The 18,210-nt window shown below is 32.5% G+C and overlaps 1 protein-coding gene and 1 pseudogene across 6 annotated transcripts in view; both read right to left on the bottom strand.

Annotated features, from left to right (window-relative positions):
• The window catches only part of LOC126700590 (putative wall-associated receptor kinase-like 16), a 95,412-nt gene extending 80,920 nt beyond the window's left edge, over positions 1 to 14,492 (bottom strand). Inside the window, exons 1-3 of one of the 6 annotated variants that reach the window (XR_007647249.1) lie at positions 13,362 to 14,492; positions 13,078 to 13,254; positions 11,499 to 12,758 (exon numbers count right to left, since the gene is read on the bottom strand). Coding sequence is in view for 4 of the 6 variants with exons in the window: in XM_050398791.1 (XP_050254748.1) it covers positions 11,560 to 12,758; positions 13,078 to 13,254; positions 13,362 to 14,235 (2,250 nt within the window). In the remaining 2 variants the exon portion in view is untranslated. Of the gene's footprint in view, positions 1 to 11,331; positions 12,759 to 13,077; positions 13,255 to 13,361 lie in introns of those variants that run through there. The other 5 variants (XR_007647248.1, XM_050398792.1, XM_050398791.1 and 2 more) reach the window with 5 other exon arrangements.
• Positions 5,174 to 10,739, bottom strand: LOC126699679 (chalcone synthase-like; annotated as a pseudogene).
• Positions 14,493 to 18,210: the final 3,718 nt, after the last annotated feature.

Raw genomic sequence — 18,210 nt, 5'->3', positions numbered from 1 at the left:
AAGTCTTCCTCGATTGTGTTTGAACACCACTTGTCATAATTTTTATTTTTTTTTATTTTTATGTTTTTATTTTTAATTTAATAGTAGAGAAATGAGAAATTCAAACCTTGAACATTTTCTTTAAATATACTAAAAAATGTTAATTAAGTTATAAAACTCTCGACTTGAAATAAGTTGACTTGAACAACATGTGAAATTCCTTCAAGCTCTCTTAAATTTTAGCCACCTGTCTTAACTAAACAACTAAACGAAAAGTGTTAAAAAATTCCACCTCTTTAGAAGATGTACCAGGCTCTTAAAAGAAGGCATTTTAACAACCTTTCTGACATAAATCATATCCATAAATTTGGCCTTATGCAGTGCTTGAAGTGGGTTCCGTGATTGGTTGATGGGATAAATTTTAGAACGACTTGAACCACTAACAAGGGACATGTTCAATCATATTTAAAGCTATCGAAGGTGGATGTGGCACAATAAAAATTGATGTGAGATTGGTTTGTCCGAAGCCTAGATGATTTCTTTGAGAAAACCCATAAGGTGAATTAGAGCATTGGCTTTAAACTGTTGGAAAGATGTAGGTATGCCATTACTGGTCCAAAGAAACAATAGACCCAAAGAAGCAATGAGAATTGTTGGAATCGAGCCAATTGCCTGAATCAGGCAAGTTGTGGAGTTGGTCTTTCTCCTTAAGCATTAGGTCCATAAAGCCCAAGCCTATGTCAAATTGCATTTTGGTCCCTCCAATATTCTTCATATTACATCAAAAAGAGAAGCAACAATATTTATGCTCAATCTTTGGAATATAAGAATATATCCAAATTGTAGACACTTGATGTGGCCAAGTGATTGGCTAATGGAGGTTCACTTTTAGGTTTTTTTTACAGAATTGGTGATCCTTTGATGTTAAAAACGGTATAATTTTGCAATCGTAAGTTTTATCAGCTATTGTTGTTAGCAAGAAATTAAATTGGCTAAAATACGTTTTACACTCTTGTAATAAGTTTTAAGTTTGTATTTGCTTCTAATTTGGCCTCTCAAGGTTCAAAACTTGTAATTTACATCATTAACTATTAAAACCTTATGCACTATCAGAAATCTCCTGAGGAATCAGAACCAAAGGTCTATTAATCCATTAATGAGGCAGTCAATAGTAAATCTAGTCCAAGAAAATCCAAGTTCTTGATCTGAGTGACGGGTTTTATTGTCTGAAATTAGACATGAGCCTATCTAACTGAAAAGCCATTGGAACACCCTTCTCCTTTCACCAATCTGTTGCTTTACATTGCATGCCAGCACTTAAATAAGGTAAGATCCCATCCAAATTTGGTGAGATCTTAGCCGGAGCAAGCGTGTTCTCGACAAGATTTGGTGAGATCTTTGCTAGATCTAGCGATTGCAACCATGTTGGATTGATGCAACCATGCCAAAGATGATTGCAATTGATCCGACCGCTACAACTTTTAAGTTGTGACAGGCAATGACCCTTATACCCATGATTGGTAAGGGTTGCATGATCTTAGGGTTGATTGCTAGAATTTGAACCGAAAACAAACACTGATTGACCCATGAACAGCCCTTGTCTAGGATACAAAAATAATATCTGGGTTAGGTTCCTTATGAGAACTCTAAGAGCCCTTACTACTGATGCATTACCAATTCCACGACAATTCCACACCAACACCCTCATAATAAGTGATTAAAGCAATAAAATGGGTAGAAGAGGTGGAATCTCAACTTGAATCAAAGAACAAAGACACTCCTTGTAAAGAGAGTCCTCTTGTTGCTGTCCTTGTAAAATTAATGACTTTTCCGTACACACAATTGGATTAGATTGAGCAAAAAGGAAAATGGAGGTAATCGGCTTGGCTAGATAAAAAAAAAGAGATGTGTTGGAATGGTGGCAAGCATGAAGTGTGTTGGGCCGCAATCCACCCATGACCAAATGGTGTAGGAGTTGCATAAGGGAAAAACTCTTTGACGCACCAACGTGGCTACAGGAGTGCTGCATCGGCATTTGACGCAGTGTGTGGCAGGCGACGCCACTGCCTGGGCGTTGGTGCCGCGTTGCTTTTTTTTTTTTTTTTTTTTTTTTGTTTCCCAATTCGTGCTTCCTCGGGCCAATTTGTGTTGATTTGGGTAATATTAGCCAAAACCACCGAAATAGGCCGATTTAGGTTGTACCGGTGCCAATATCGGCCGAAATTCAAGTAAAAAAAAAAAAAAAAGGTGCAAAACGCATCGTTTTAACTTAAGCTTTAAATGAAAAAACCCTAAACTCTCTCTACCATTTTGTTTCTCAATCTTTGCTCTCTGTCTCCCTCTCGACTCTCTTCTCTCTATCTCCCCTCTCTCTCATAGACCTGTACTCACTCACTAAGACACAATCTCAGAGTCTCATAACCTCTTCCTAAGACACAATCACTCTATTTTTATATAAACTACTTGTAATGTTGTGAGTTGTGACTTGGGTTTGATTTTTTATTTAGTTATTATATATTTGTCAAATTATTTGTAGGTTAAATTGAAATTATTGAATTTGCAATGGATGAAGTCACTAGCACAAAAACTTCACCTTCATTAGATGAAGAAGTGCCAAATGCTGATGCTCCTCTTTGGCAATTTGAATAAATTAGAAAAACCACCTGGTTCTACTTCTAAATCAGGTGGAAACACACATTTTAAGTGCAACTATTGTGGTGGAATTTTTTTGGGATCCTATTCTAGGGTTAAGGCTCATTTATTAAAAATTAGTAATAAAGATATTAGAGTATGCGATATAGTGACATCGAGCCATAGATTGGAAATGCAGAGAATGCATGATCAGGTTGAGAATGATAAGTTAGAGAGAGAATGTAGAAGTCAAATTCCCTTACCCCGGCCTCTCTCAGGTCGTGGGCCTATTACCTCATCCCGGAGATAAGAAGGGAGTGGTAGTACAAATCCGGTTGATGGTAAGAGAAGGAAGGTGACTACGAATTCTCCTTTGAAGAGAGCATTCTAGAATAATGCTAAACACGAATTTGATAGTAAAATTGCTAGGATGTTTTATACCAGTGGGCTTCCATTTCACTTTGCAAGGAGCCCAAACTATTGTAGTTACTATGCATATGCTACTACCTATAACATTTTGAGTTATGTTCCTCCTGGATACAATGCCTTGAGAACAATACTTTTGCAAAAAGAAAGGGTTAATGTTGAAAGACTTTTGAAACCAATTAAGGACTCTTGGCTTGCAAATGATGTGAGTGTAGTTTCTGATGGATGGGTAGATCCACAAAAGAGGCCTCTTATTAATATTATGGCGGCATCAGATGTGGGTCCAGTGTTTATAAAGGCAATTGATGGGTTAGGTGAGTTCAAAGACAAATATTTTATTGTTGTGGTGTTGAAGGATGCTATAAAAGAGACTGGACATGAAAAAGTTGTCCAAGTCATCATTGATAATGCTAGTGTGATGAAGTTTGCTAGAGCTCTTATTGAGGTGAGTATCCCAAAATATTTTGGACACCATGTGTTGTCCACACTCTCAATCTAGCTTTGAAGAATATTTGTGCAACAAAAAACACTGAAAAGAATGAAGTTACATATGAAGATTGTAGTTGGATTACACATATTGCTGATGATGCATCCTTCATACTTATTTTTATGATGAACCATTCAATGAGGTTGGCAATGTTTAATGAATTTTGTCTATTAAAATTTCTCTAAGTTGCTGGTATTAGATTTGCTTCGGTTGTTGTAATGCTAAAAAGGTTGAAGTTGATAAAAAGATGTCTTCAAGCCATGGCTATTAGTGACCAATGGGCTGCTTATAGGGAGGATGATGTTGGAAAAGCTCAAAAGGTGAAAGAAATGATTTTAAGTGATCGTTGGTGCGATATTATTGATTATATCCTTGAATTCACAGCACCTATTTATGATATGCTACGAGTAACTGACACAGATAGGCCTTATTTTCATCTTGTGTATGAAATGTGGGATTCAATGATAGAGAAGGTGAAGGCAGCAATGTATCAGCATGATGGCTTGGAAAATGATGAGTATAGCTTATTTTTTAATGTGATGTATGATATACTCATTGATCGATGGACTAAAAATTGTACACCACTATATTGCTTGGCTCATTCCTTAAATCCTAAGTAAGTACTTTCGTTTTCTATTCTCCTTAGTTTCCCTTTCAACTAAAACACACGTTTCATCATCTATATTTGTTTTTTTCATCTTTAACTAGGTATTACTCCAATGAATGGCTTTCAGAGAATCCAAAATGCATCACTTCACATCAAGATTATGAAATTTCTATGGAAAGGAGCAAGTGTTTGGAGCGATACTTTGAAGATGAGAGTGAATTAAGGGTGGTGAAAATTGAGTTTGCTACATTTTCATGAGAGAGGTTTCCTTCACTAGATGCCCTGACAGATAGGTGGACCTTACAGCCTTTGATTTAGTGGCAATACCATGGCTCTTCCTCATTTCCAACTCTTCAAACCCTTCCCATTAAACTTCTCGGACAACCTTGTTCATCCTCATGTGCTGAGAGGAATTGGAACACATACAGATTCATTCATTCCTTAAAAAGAAACAAAGTAGCTCCTGCATGTTTTGAGGATTTGGTATATATGCTTTCCAATCTTCGACTCTTGTCAAGGCGTAATGAGGAGTACGTAAATGCAGCAACAAAGATGTGGGGTATAGCAAGAGACTCTTGGAATGATAGTGACATACATGGAGGAGCTGAAATTTTTGAGAATGCTACCCTTACACTTGATGAGCCAGAGTTGGAGGCCATGGTTATTGGGAATGTTAGCACTAGTGTTACTACTAGTGAAAGTGAAGTTTGAAATGAAGCTATTAATCTTGATGATGATGATGAGGGTTGTATTTGATTATCTATTTTATTATCTTTTATTTTGTTTTAGTTTCAAGCTTGTGGGTTGTATTCTAATTTCCGAACATCATGGAATATTTTAGTTTCAAACTTGTGGGTTGTATTTAATTTATGACCATCATGTTTTAGTTATTATATATTTTTACTCTTAAATTTGGTATATGCTTATATAATGTGAAAAAGTATGCTTAGCAATATATAGAAAATATAAATAAAAATATTTTTAATATTTTTTAATCGCCGCACCCGCATCCTATTTTTAAAAAATTGGTGAGTCTCTCACCTTCACCCGAATCTGGAAATGCACCTATGCTTTATAGGAGAAAACATAGTTGTGATCTCAGCGCACACCATGAGAACTCGTGCATCTACATTGTTCTTTGCAAGATCTTTAGCAAGGCGAAGACAAGTCCCACCTGCATAACAGCCTTGTTGATAGATCGTGAACCTGTTTATGTTTGGATTAAGTCCAAGGAGCTTGGTGAGTTGAAAATCAGCACCAGGCATGTCCACACTAGCAGATGTGGAGAATACAAGGTGGGTGTTCTTTGAGGCGGGTTGGCCCTATTCTTTGATAGCTTTCAATGCTGCTTCTTTGCCAAGCTTTGGTACCCCAAGAACCACCATGTCTTGACTTGCATCAAGAGATGGGCATTATAAGTACAAATATTCGGATTTGCCTTTAGAATCTTCTTAGTAAGGTAGAAATGATGTTTTCTTATTGCTAAATTCTCACCTGTTAGTGAAAATGTAACATAAAAAGGCAAATTACTTCATTAATACATTGGGAATGTTATGCAACACAGACTTAAGTCGTTTATTTTTTTTATACTAATATTAGAAATGCTACAAATTTTATTATAAATTGATGTATCACTAATTACCGTCATGTAATTTTTACTTTTTAACACTCATACAATAAAATTTATATTTATAGTATCTTTCGCAATATGTTTATTTTAATGGTAGTACATAGTAAACTCTCATGCGTGCTTTACAAAACAGTTTATACTCTTTCACATACCTTTTTCGCATTTTTAAATACAATATTCTAAGTTACATATGTTAATGCACACATTTTTTAACACAAAAATGTGATGTTCATATTTAAAATGTAAAAAATGAATATATACGTAAGATTTGAAATAAGTTGTATAAGAGAATCATTACCCTTTATAAAATGTGTTTAGATATTACCAAAAAATAATTAAAAAAGGTCTTTGAATGCTTACATATGTGCTTGAGCTTTTCTTTTAGACCTGTCTTGTGCTCGCTCTTTGTCACGTGGAAGTGGAAATCCGGATAGTCTTTTTGGTAGAAAATATTTTCCGAATTCGCTGTGGCAATGGCCAATATTGTGGTTGGACCCTTTGCACTCTGTGCTTCTCTAAGATTTCCAACTAACGCCAATAGATATGTTTGCTAAAAGCTGAGATTGGATATTGTGTGTGTGTGTGTGTATATATATATATATATATATAATGATAGATTGTAATAATGATATAAAGTTGGAGAGTACTCATTTGTAAAATGAATAAAGTGAAAAATTTGAGTACTGGAATTTTTTTGGGTGAAAATTCAAGTTCAAGTTACACACACACACACACACACACACACACACACATATATATATATATGAAAATGTGTCTATTGAAATGACATAACCTTTCTTATTGGATATATATCGAAATTGCCTTTTGACCAAAAGGTACCTATTAAATGAAAAAGTGACTATTGAATGGTTATAATAATTTGGGTATAAATAGTGGCTTATATTCACTTGATAACTACTTTTTCTCTTCCAAAAAGTTAGTTTCTAAGAAACACAATAAATCCTATAGGTATTCTCCAAAATTGCTATTTGTAAAACCTAATAAACTTGGTTGTATCCTGGGGACAAGTTTGTAGAAACCCTTTAGCAACTTGTGTATGGGGACAAATATTGTCTAAAGATAAGATTCAATTATGCCTTCAAGTCAATCACTTATTTCTATTTACTTGATGTGTTCATTTTGTTCTTTTATTATTACACCTTGATTTGGTGAAATCCCCAACAATCTTAGACAATATTTCCTACAAGACAATGAGTGAATGATGGTATAACTTTGAAGATGTTGAACTATGATTTGATGAAATTGCATCGCTTTGATGGAACCAATTTTACTCAGTGGAAAGAGCAATTGGCTTGGATTTGAAGATGTCTTCAAATAATGAATCGATCATAATATAGATTCAATAGAACAAGGCATAAAGAAACAAAGTTTCATTGTTGGCAAGACAAGGTGATGATTCTTTCATATTGTGGATGCATTAAAAACCATTTTCATAGTTTGAACATTGAAGGTGTGGATTCCTTGTTCATGGGCAATTTGAATTTCAAATTGATTGATAAGTTTCTTTGTTAGAATATTTGCAAGTGTTGCGAATTTATATGAATTGAGAAATAAGAATGAACTTTTGATATGTTTAAATATTGTAAAGTGAAGTAGAAAATCTAAAGAATGGGAATTTAAACTCTTAAAGTGATAGAGTATGTGAATATTTTCCTAAGTGATTTTCTAAATTATGTGAAAACATTAAATAACATGTTAGAAGATTTTACATTAGATCAATTCAAAAGTGATTGTGAACAATGTTCGAAGTGGAAGTTCTAGTAAGACCAATAAGGACTTGAATGTGAATAAGAGTGTGGGTGGTTTTAAAAGAACAACTCCAAGAATCCCAACAATGACAAGTAGAATTTGTCATGTGTCCTTTGTGGAAAGAAAGACCATTATATTTAAGAATGTAAGTTCTTAAAAGAATAAGAAGGATGACGATGAAAATGCCAATGAAGCAATTGTCATTGAGGACAGTATCGCTATAGTGAGTGACGTATGTAATAATATGATTACTGTAACTCATATGGCTATAATCACAAATCCTTTCGATTGGTGGTTTGATTCCGGTGCAGTGTTGTATGTGTGCAACTACAAGACATATTTTAAGACTTATAAGGAGTCTTCTATAGAACTAGAGGTGCTTGTGGGCATCCATAGTAAGACAAAAGTTCATCATTGTTGAAGTGAAATTAAGTTTTGGCAAGAAGTTTTCTTGATCAATGTTTTTCACGTACTTGATATCAACAAAAGTCAATTTGTTATTTAAGAATGGTCTTGTCTAAGAATGGGATATTAGTAGGCAATGGATATGCTACTAAAAACATGTTCAAACTGAGTGTTATTAATTAAGATGTTTCTGGTTGTACTTATATTGTTGATTCTTTTATTTGTGGAATGCTAGACTTGAACATTTAAATTTTAAATTCTTGAAGTTTATATAAAAGCATGATATAATTTTATATAAGCATGATTTGAGTTGAATGGTGTATTAACTAGAGATGGTGAACATTTCTAAATAGATATTCTTCTTTGTGAGGAACATGTCATAATACACTAAAGTGCAGTCCTTTATACACCCTAATAAAATGTTTTGGTCTAAAAGAAAAGAGAAGGGAACTCTAGTTGATATGGTGAATGCCATAATCTTGAGTGAAATCAGTTAAATTCCTATTTGATCAATGGGAATAAGCTTTGCTTAGTAGATGCTATGTGCATAATAGCGTTCCATTTCAAAGGTATTTCATATGTGTTATGAAATGAGAAAGTAACCAAATACTTATCATTTTAAAATGTGGGGGTGGTAAACTTTTTGTAAAATGATAGACCAAAGAGGACTAAATAGTCAAAGAGCTATATAAAATGTATACGTAGGTTTTGTGTAAATTCGTGGGTATATAATTTATTAGACTTCATGTCTAATATAAGAGTGAAATCAAAAGAGATTGAATTTATTGAGTTTAAATTCAAAGATGATTTCAAGTGATAGGCCAAGAATGTATTGACCCATTGTGATGAATTAACTAGTTAATTAGCCAAGTTAATTAATTAATTCAATTAACATGCAATTTATGTGATAGCACAAACAAATCACAAACTAAGTTATTATGCAGCGGAAAATATAGTTGACACTATGATTTGTTTATGAATGAGGAAAACCTCCAAGGCAAAAATCTCACTGGGTGATTTTAAGGTTACCACTCCCATGAATCCACTATTATCACAACAAGCGGTTACAAGTAAAGGAATCCCAATACCTTATACCAACTTACAGTTGAACTTTTACCCCAATACCCAGTTGAACTTGTTCTGTAGTGACAATCTCTCATTTTAATGCACGGCTCTTAGTATGTGACTAACTAATTGATGCACGGAACCAAGTACGTGACTAACTACCAGCTTGAGAAGGATGTTGGCTGCAAAGTTCTTTAGTTCATCCACACGATTAAGATCATGAATCTCCTTATTTACAAAAAAATATGGTGTACAAGCGCAGCAACTTCTTGAAGAGAAAGATGAACTAGTGCAAATTGTCTTCAGTCACAATATGCTTCTGAAAAACCTTTGCATCAAGTTGCACTCACTTGTATCAGCTGTGACGACCCTTGAAATAATCTTTATATATGTTTTGGGTTGTGAGAAAAGAAAGCCTAAACATGTACACATGGATTGGAGTGAAATCAAATCTGAAAATCAGATTTTCTTAAATCTTGATAGATAGGTTATCTATCGAGCAGCTGTTGACCATCGGGCAAAAACTGCCTTTTAAACGTTGATTCTGTCAAGCTAGCTATCGAGTTTTAAAATTCAGTACTTCTTCCCTTGATTCAAACATTATCCCAATGAAATCCAAAAATTGGCCAATCAGATTCAACCATTATTACCTTTCTCGTACTCAAGTTGGGAAACTTGTTTGTTTCTGGTTGATTTCTCACCAGTGTTTTGCGTGTTAGGAAAAAGGAAAAAAAAAAAAAAAATAGAAGAGAGAGAAGAGTTTCAGCGTATTTAGCCAGTTGGTAGAAATTTAAAGTAAGCTTAAGAATCTGTATGTAATTTATTGTACCTAAGTTTTGTCATATACATTAACTTTTTTTTGTTTGAAAAAAAAGTTATATGTATTAACTTCTTATAAATGATCTTAAGTATATTATTTTTATTTTATTTTTTGGTTATAGAACAACAAGTCATTTGGAGGATAAAAAAAAATTAAAGTAATTATTTATTATTTTATTGGTAGAAAAAGTAAAGTAATTATGAACTGCTTATATTAAATTAATTAGTGGATGTATTATTAGACTTTAGTCATAATGTTTACAGATTCCACTAAAGCAGTTATGCGTGTCACATGGAAAAAAATTTAATAAATATTTGGTATCTGGATTTTTATTAAATTTTTAGTAAGCTAGAACATGAGTATAAGATTCAAATTTTGTGTACTTAAAAAAAAAATGGAGATAAGTCAATAATCTCTTATATTATAAACCCGACAAAATTGGGGTTTTGATTATTAGGTACTACATTTTTTAGAACATTATAGGTGAATTGGACTTTATTAACAGTTGCTGGCCAGCACTTGTTAATGAACTAGTTGTGGTGCATTTATTATCTATCACAAATCCCACTGCATAGGAAATTGGTAAAGTTTTACTTTTCAGCTGTGGTTTATCAGAAAATGATTTGACTTTCTCTATCTAAATTGACACACATTTAATACATATTCAGTTTTTTCCACATCCCTAAAAAAGCATGAATAGTTTATTTTAAATTTTATCACATTAATAGGTGTTGTATAGCACCCGTTAACAGTACATAGAAATTTATAGCTCATAAAGTTCTTTAATGTCTTGTTTTAAAGTCGTAGGCATTTTTTAGAATCTTAAAATTACATGTTGGAGTTCCTTATTATTTTTATTTTTATTGGTAAGTTACATACACCCAACCAATAAGTTTTGACCTCACAACCTTACCCTCATCGCTGTTAGGAAGAATATTAGAATAATATTTAACTCATTAAATTCTCATTTACTTTAGACTTACAGTATAAGTGGTAGCCTATCAAATTAAAATTTGTTCTGAGTTCTTAATGCTGTTGTTTATTGTATTAAAAGGGTTCCGGTTTTGGAGAAACAAAACAACATTCGATTTTAATCTTATATTTCCATTGATGAGCAATACAAATGCACATTACTTTGCATTTACAGTTTACCACTAAGCAGCCAAACTAACGCGCCAAGACAAGCTTCACCCAAACCACAGCCAAGTCATCTAAACAGCCTACATATAACCAAGCTGAATTTGTAAATTTTCATTCTTCAGATATAATAACTAAGCAGCGATTAGAAGACTTGTGTCAAGTGCAAATGCATCCTTCACCCTAGTGCAAGAAAAGAAAAGGTACGTTATTATGGGCCCAATTTTTGATTTGTTGCTTTTAAGGAACCAATATCCTTAACTTTGGTAAAATGGATTTCTGCGAGTGAGTCTAGGCCTCCAAAGTGAAACTTCACTTAATAATCATATTTTCAATTTGCTTAATTATTCAACATGAAACATATAAATAGATAGTTTTACAAGATAAACATAACATTTAAATTCAACAGATATCTAATATTTATCTATTACAAGTAGATAAAATTTATTTAAAAACTAATCTACAAATATATCCCATCTTGTTTGTTTACCTAGTCCCAAACTAACAACAAAAATACATTTTTAAAATGATAAAAAAAAACTATGAATAAAAAGTATAATGATAAAGTCTAGCATTATATCATCCTTTAACACACTAGATAATTATCTGCCATCATCAAGTATTGATATGCTGACTTGTTTCCTTATGCTGTCATAACATGCAGAATTGCCACTGACACCACCAACACAATCATCATATGGTTTTTGGAGCAAGTACTCAGTCTCTTCTGAACTCATATCGCCTTTAACCCATGGATGCTTTGTCATTGCTTTCAAGCCCTCTAACTCCTTTGCAACTTCTTTCATAGTAGGCCTCTCCGCTCCCTTCACTTTTAAGCATCTCTTAGCCAACATCGCAACTTCATTAAGTTGCTCAACATTTCCCTCATTCAGCATTTGTTGATCTAGAATTTCAAACAATCGGCTTTCATTCATTGATGAGACAAAATGCATGGCTAAGTTTCTTTCTTCTTCAGGTCTCTCAAAAGAAAGTGCCTTCATTCCAGTTAGCAACTCTGCAAGGAGAACTCCAAAGCTATAGACGTCGCTTTTTTCAGTCAATTGGCTTGAATGAAAGTATTCTGGATCCAAGTATCCAAGTGTCCCTTGCACTAGTGTGGTTAACTGAGTATGATCAAGAGGAACTAGCCTCGAAGCTCCAAAATCAGATACCTTAGCTTTGTAATTATCATCTAAGAGTACATTAGTGCTCTTGATATCTCTATGAATGATGGGAGTGGTTGCAGCAGAATGCAAATAAGAAAGTGCTCCTGCAGTTTCAACTGCTATCTGTAAACGTAATTGCCATTGCAACGTTGAAGAATGGTCTGTTTTGTGAATGTGATTGAAAAGGGTACCATTGGTAACAAATTCATACACCAACAGAGGAACTTCAGTCTCCAAACAACATCCCAATAACTTTACCACATTTCTATGGTTGATTTGGGAGAGAATAGACACTTCATTAATAAATTGTTCAACTTGGCTTTGAGCTATTATTTTGGACTTCTTAATGGCAACTATTTTGTTATCTGGTAATATTCCTTTGTAAACCGTTCCTTGGCCACCTTGGCCTAGGATTCTATTTTCATGGTAATTGTTTGTTGCCTTCTCAAGTTCTTCTGCTGTAAATATTTGAGTTGTTTCAATAGATCCATTGTGCTTAGAAAGTTGTTGTTGTAGTAGGAAGCCACCATTTTGTTTAAAAAACTTCTCTTTGAGCTTGATAAGCTTTCTACGCTTGAGTCCCCAGTATAACCAAGAAATGCCCAAAACTAGAACCAAGAGGTTGACACTGACACCTACACATTTTGCAGCAAATTGAAGCTTTTATACCAAAAAACTAAAGTTCCTACATGCTCATTTTACCTTAGGGTTTTGGGAGAGGTCATGGTAGCCTTACCCCAATTATTTTTGGAGAGGTTAATTTTTGGATTTTAACACCCAATTATATTTGGATAGGTTAATTTCTGAACTCTCATGACTTGTCACTTTTGGTGGAAGACACTTGTCTTCACACCGGGGCTCGACCTTTATCCCAGACATTACTATTATATAATAAATATGCAAACTTTATGTATCATTCATATGATTAATTTGAAAGCGATCAATATTGCTCACCTAGTGAAATCCTATCAATCAATGGAAACCTCTCAGGGCTTGGTATGAGTTTGCAACCTGTTCCATCCCATTTACCATCGCCATCATATCCTGGTAGCTGACAGGAACAATTATAAGTACCAGGCAAATTGGTGCAGTTTTGGACGCATATGGTGGAATTTAAGCACTCATCAATATCTGGAAAAAAAAAAAAAAAAAAAAAACATAAAAATTGACATTAAGAAAAAAAAAAAAAAAATCCATCAGTAGCAAAAGTCAACAATAATTCCAAGTAAAATGGCAACCTTGGCAGCCATCCTTAAGGTAAGGATTGCCTTGGTATCCCTTGGAACAACTGCACTGGTAGCCTGGACCATTGCTCGAGTCATGACACTCACTGTTAGCCATGCATGCATAACTTTCAAGATCCTTTTTAGCTTCACCGCAATTTTGATCCCCTATTGCCCAATTTAGCACCATTGGGATCATATTATCTTGATCTTTAAGATTCAGAAGATCTTGTTTAGAAAAGTTGTAAGTACCTTCCTCTGCCACAAAAGCATAGCTGCAAGGGTTGAATTCCCACACTCTCGTGTGGTTGTAATAGCTCGATACCTCGATATTGAAATCCGTTACTCCTCTTGGAATAGCAGTTTCGCAACAGCCAATACCAGAGCAAGACCCCTCAACCACATCTCTCGTGCTATCACACAAAGACATGCACCCAGTTGCGTAGTTTGTCCCACTAGAACCCTTTATCATAGCATATGTGTCACAACCAATAGCCATGAACTTGTTTCGAGTGTTGGAGATTGGGAAGTGATTGACCGATTCGAGCCAAGGATGATTTTTGCGTCCACTCCTACCAGTTCCGTTGTAGCAATCATAGGCTACAAAGGCATATATGCGCATTTCACCCGAAAGCCGTATATTTGTAACATTTATATTACCATCTGCCCAAAACGCCAAGGGAGGATTGTATGTGTGATTACAAGTGATGAGAAAGTTATCATTAACGTAGCATCCTTCCCTTGTGCCAAATGGGTATGGAATACTGACATTGCCACAATGTGCTTCACAGCCGTCCTTGGCTAAAGGCAAGGCGTTGGTGTTGACAATTGATGCTTCTACTACCCACAGCAAGGTCAATTGCAAGATTGCCAAGTGCACTGAGGCCATCTCTCTGGAGCTTCCCTCCCAATCGAGCTTCTCCTTCACAGCCTTTCTCCAATTAGGAACTCAGTTTGATTTTTTCTTGGCAGCGCCAACTAGACTAGATCTTTGATGAGCGGTTTGATTTTCACTTTTGGGTTTGTATATCTATTAGGGTGGCGCCGATCTTCTCCTCAAGGTGTTGTGCTCCTTGACTGTATGTCTCTACTTGGCAGTGTTGATAGATTTGTACAAGTCTAAGTCTAAGTCTATATATATATATATATATATATATTTTTTTTTTTGGCAGAAGTCTAATTTTCAATTTCAGTAGCCTTACTTTTGATTGATTTATTGTTGTGAAATTTTTGTTTTGTTAGCTAAACAAATGGGGTTTGATATTGTGATTATCAATTGGGCATCGTTGATTTGGTTGTTCTGGTTAGGTAGACTATGGTACATTTTATAGGCCATGTTTAATTAGCAAGAAGAACGAGTCGTCGATAAAATTACAAGTAGGCCAATTATCAAAGAATATAAAGAGCATCAAGGTCAACTATATGTACCTTTCATGTAGTTAAAAAATAATTTTAAGGATTTGTTGAAAGGGCTAATCGTAGTCAGAATTTTAGTTATGATATCTTTTTTATTAGGCATTTATAGTTTATTATAGTTAGGTAAACTTATTTTTTACTAGTCAATTCTAATAAAACCAATAAAACTAGACTACGAATTACACCAAATTTATGGTTGTTGTCTCTCCTTAAAAAATAAATGGTTTATGGGTGTTATTGTTATTTTTTTTAGAAGGAGAGGTTGTTATTTTTTTGATTCCTTAGTTTTAATTTTATCATATTCGCTCTTAAACTTTTAGCTTCCATTCCATTTTTTCCTTATGTCCACATTTAGATTGTCATTAACTTTCAAATTAATGTAATTTTGTATTTTTTTTTTCTAATTTATACTTGATAAATTACTGAGTTTGGGACATAAGACCACCTATTATGATCTAACACCATGATAAATTACTTATCAATATCATATACTATATAATAAAATTTGGGTTTAGAAGCCGTGATTGTGCCAAGTGGCTGCACCAAATTGTAATTTTTAGATTAAAACAAAAATTTATTTGTTCTTATTAATTTTTTAGATAAAATAACAATAAGTGTTTTATTAAAATATGCAATCTACAATAAATGTTTTCTAAAATTTTAAAAAAAGATTAAACTTAGTTGGTAACATACAACTACAGGTCAACAACCTACAATTGTGCATGTCTACCTAAAATATTATCAACAAAGTCTAAAATCAATTGGATAGAATTACCTATAAAAAAAACGTAAAAGCAAAAAGAAAGAAAGAAAGATAGAATTTCAATAAAAAAGGGATAGAATTACCTATAAAAAAATGATAGAATTTCAATAAATTTTAAAAAAAAGTAAAAGCAAATTAGATAGAATTAAAAAGAAAAAAAGAAAAAGAAAGAAAGAATTGAATACTATTGTGTATCAACCTGCATTTTTGTTAATTTTTTTACTATATTTGTTTGTTTGTTTGTTTATTTTATTTTATTTTATTTTATTTATTTATTTATTTTAAACATGCATCTTATGTCATCTTTTACCTAATAATCAAGTAAGAAAAAAATTATTTGATTTACAGCTGCAACTACAATTGTGTCTATCTAAAGTGTTATCAACAAAGCCTAAAATCAATAGGATAGAATTTAAATTAAAAAAAGAGATAAAAAATACATAAAAGCAAATAAGATATAATTTTTTTTTAAGATAGAATTGAACTACATTTATGTTTTTTTTTTTTATTACTAAGTTTTTTTTTTTTTTAAGATGAATTTGCATCTTATGTCAACTTTATCCTAATAATAAAGTTAAAAAAAGAAAGTATTTGATTTTCACCTAAACTCCTTCTTTTTGTTCATATCATCTTCTTCACAACTTAAAATTCTCTCTATATATACACACAGTTTTTTGGTATATTATTCTTTCTTCTACCCACCTTACAATTATTTGCTATATTCTTCCCTATTTCTCTCTACCCTACCTACAACCTTGTAGGTATTTTTTTTTTTTTAATTATCAAAAATTGAATAGATTTTGTGTATTTGTTGCCTTTTTATTATATACTATATGATTTTTATCAACAAGTTTTATTGAAATGCTGAAATTCTATGTTTCTGTTACGGATTATGCTGAAAATATAAACTTTTGTCTTAATCTCATAGTCATTGCACCTATTAGTTTTTTTTTTAGATGTCAATATAACAAGCAATATATTGTACCATTTATTTTCTCATCACATAATTATTTGTTGTTGACATCAATAGTTGATTGTGGATTTAAATTGTTGTAGTTTTTGTTTGGTGCTTTGATCCATGTGATCTATCTTCTTTAAAAGCAAAATTTGCTGTCAACATAAAATTGGATACAAGGGAAAAAGAAGGATTTAAAAATGTTATTATATCCATCAGTCCAAATTCCTATGTAAGTTTATATTTACTTAACTCCATTTTTTTTTTCTTTTTTATAAAAAGTTTAGAAATTTGGATTGTTTTTCATTAATAAATTGGGATTTTAGCTTAATTTTGTTTTCAAATGTTTTAATTATTAATTCATTATTTTTTTCATGTGTAGAATTAATATATGTGTTTTTAAAGGCTAAAGCACAATACAATTACAGACATTAATTTCAGTTAGAGTGTTATATTTATTTATTAGTAAGTTATAATCATTTGAATAAAGTCAACATTAAAATAGATAATATAAATATCAAAATAAGACATAAAAATTAAATTTCTTTTAAGTGTACAAGTACAATTGATTTTTTAATCATAAATTTGAAATTAATTCTTTTAGGATAATCCCCCTCTTCATAAATAAATAAGGAATTATTAAAAAAGAATTTGAAAAGTTTTTATTGATCATTCTAATTTGTAGTTAGATATATTATACAAAATTCATGACTAAAACCTGCAACGCACAGGACTTTCACTAGTATATATATAAAAGCAAAGATCTTAGACGGGAGTGTATGAGGTCTTGCCAAGTGGCGCTCTAACTTTGCATTTAGCCTTTTTTTACCTCTTTATTAAGTTTTTCTATATTAATATGTGTTGTGATGGTCCCAAGTGTTTTCACTTTTCAATTTTCTATTAAAAAGTGAGCAAACACAATTTGACCGATTTGCCAATATTTCATACTTTTATTTTTTATTTTTGATGAAGTTTCATACTTTTCTCACAACCCATAATTTTGAGAAAAGTTTGTGTTCTAAAAATTTTCTTAGCACAATCCTTGATACAGTACCATTATTTTTTCAAAGAAGACATTTCTTTTGAAGAAATTGTTTAATGCAATTCTTCTATGTACAACTCTCTCTTCTTCCCTTTCCCTTTTCTTACTTTTTCCTCCCTTCTTTCCTTTTCATCTCCCTTACAACAAAACAGGATATTAGTTTCCAAATTCAGCTAATAAAAAAAAGTGTTTTGAGGATACTAATAAAAAGAGTTTGAATTTGGTAAGAATAGGGTGTAAAATTCATGTTTTACACCATCCAATAAGAGATGTCACATCAACTTTTTACTTAAAATTCAGTACATTATACCACAATTAATAACATCTTAATAAACTCTTAATTTGGTTGAATTTTCAGATGAGTATTATAATTTATTGAGTGTGGTTGTTATTATTCTTTAATACGTGATAAGATGATGTGGCATGTTGGAATTGGAGGGTGTAAAACTTGGGTTTTAAACCACATCCTTATAGAATTTAATCTTTATATATATATATTGATGATTATTCCTTTATAACTCTTAATCACTAATCCAAATGAGTGTCAAAAAACTTTGTGATAGGACTTTATCATATGTACAAAATAAGCATAGTTCTTTTTTTTTTTTAGAAAAAGGATATTGCTATTGTGCTCATCCTTATAAGAATTTAAGCATAGATTAAATTTTCATTATTTTTGATAATTTTT

The sequence above is a fragment of the Quercus robur genome, chromosome 9 (assembly GCF_932294415.1).
Source record: "Quercus robur chromosome 9, dhQueRobu3.1, whole genome shotgun sequence".
In the NCBI taxonomy this organism is placed as follows: domain Eukaryota; kingdom Viridiplantae; phylum Streptophyta; class Magnoliopsida; order Fagales; family Fagaceae; genus Quercus; species Quercus robur.
The sequence above is the reverse complement of the archived record's forward strand: the minus strand, read 5'-3'. Positions and strand labels throughout refer to the sequence as shown.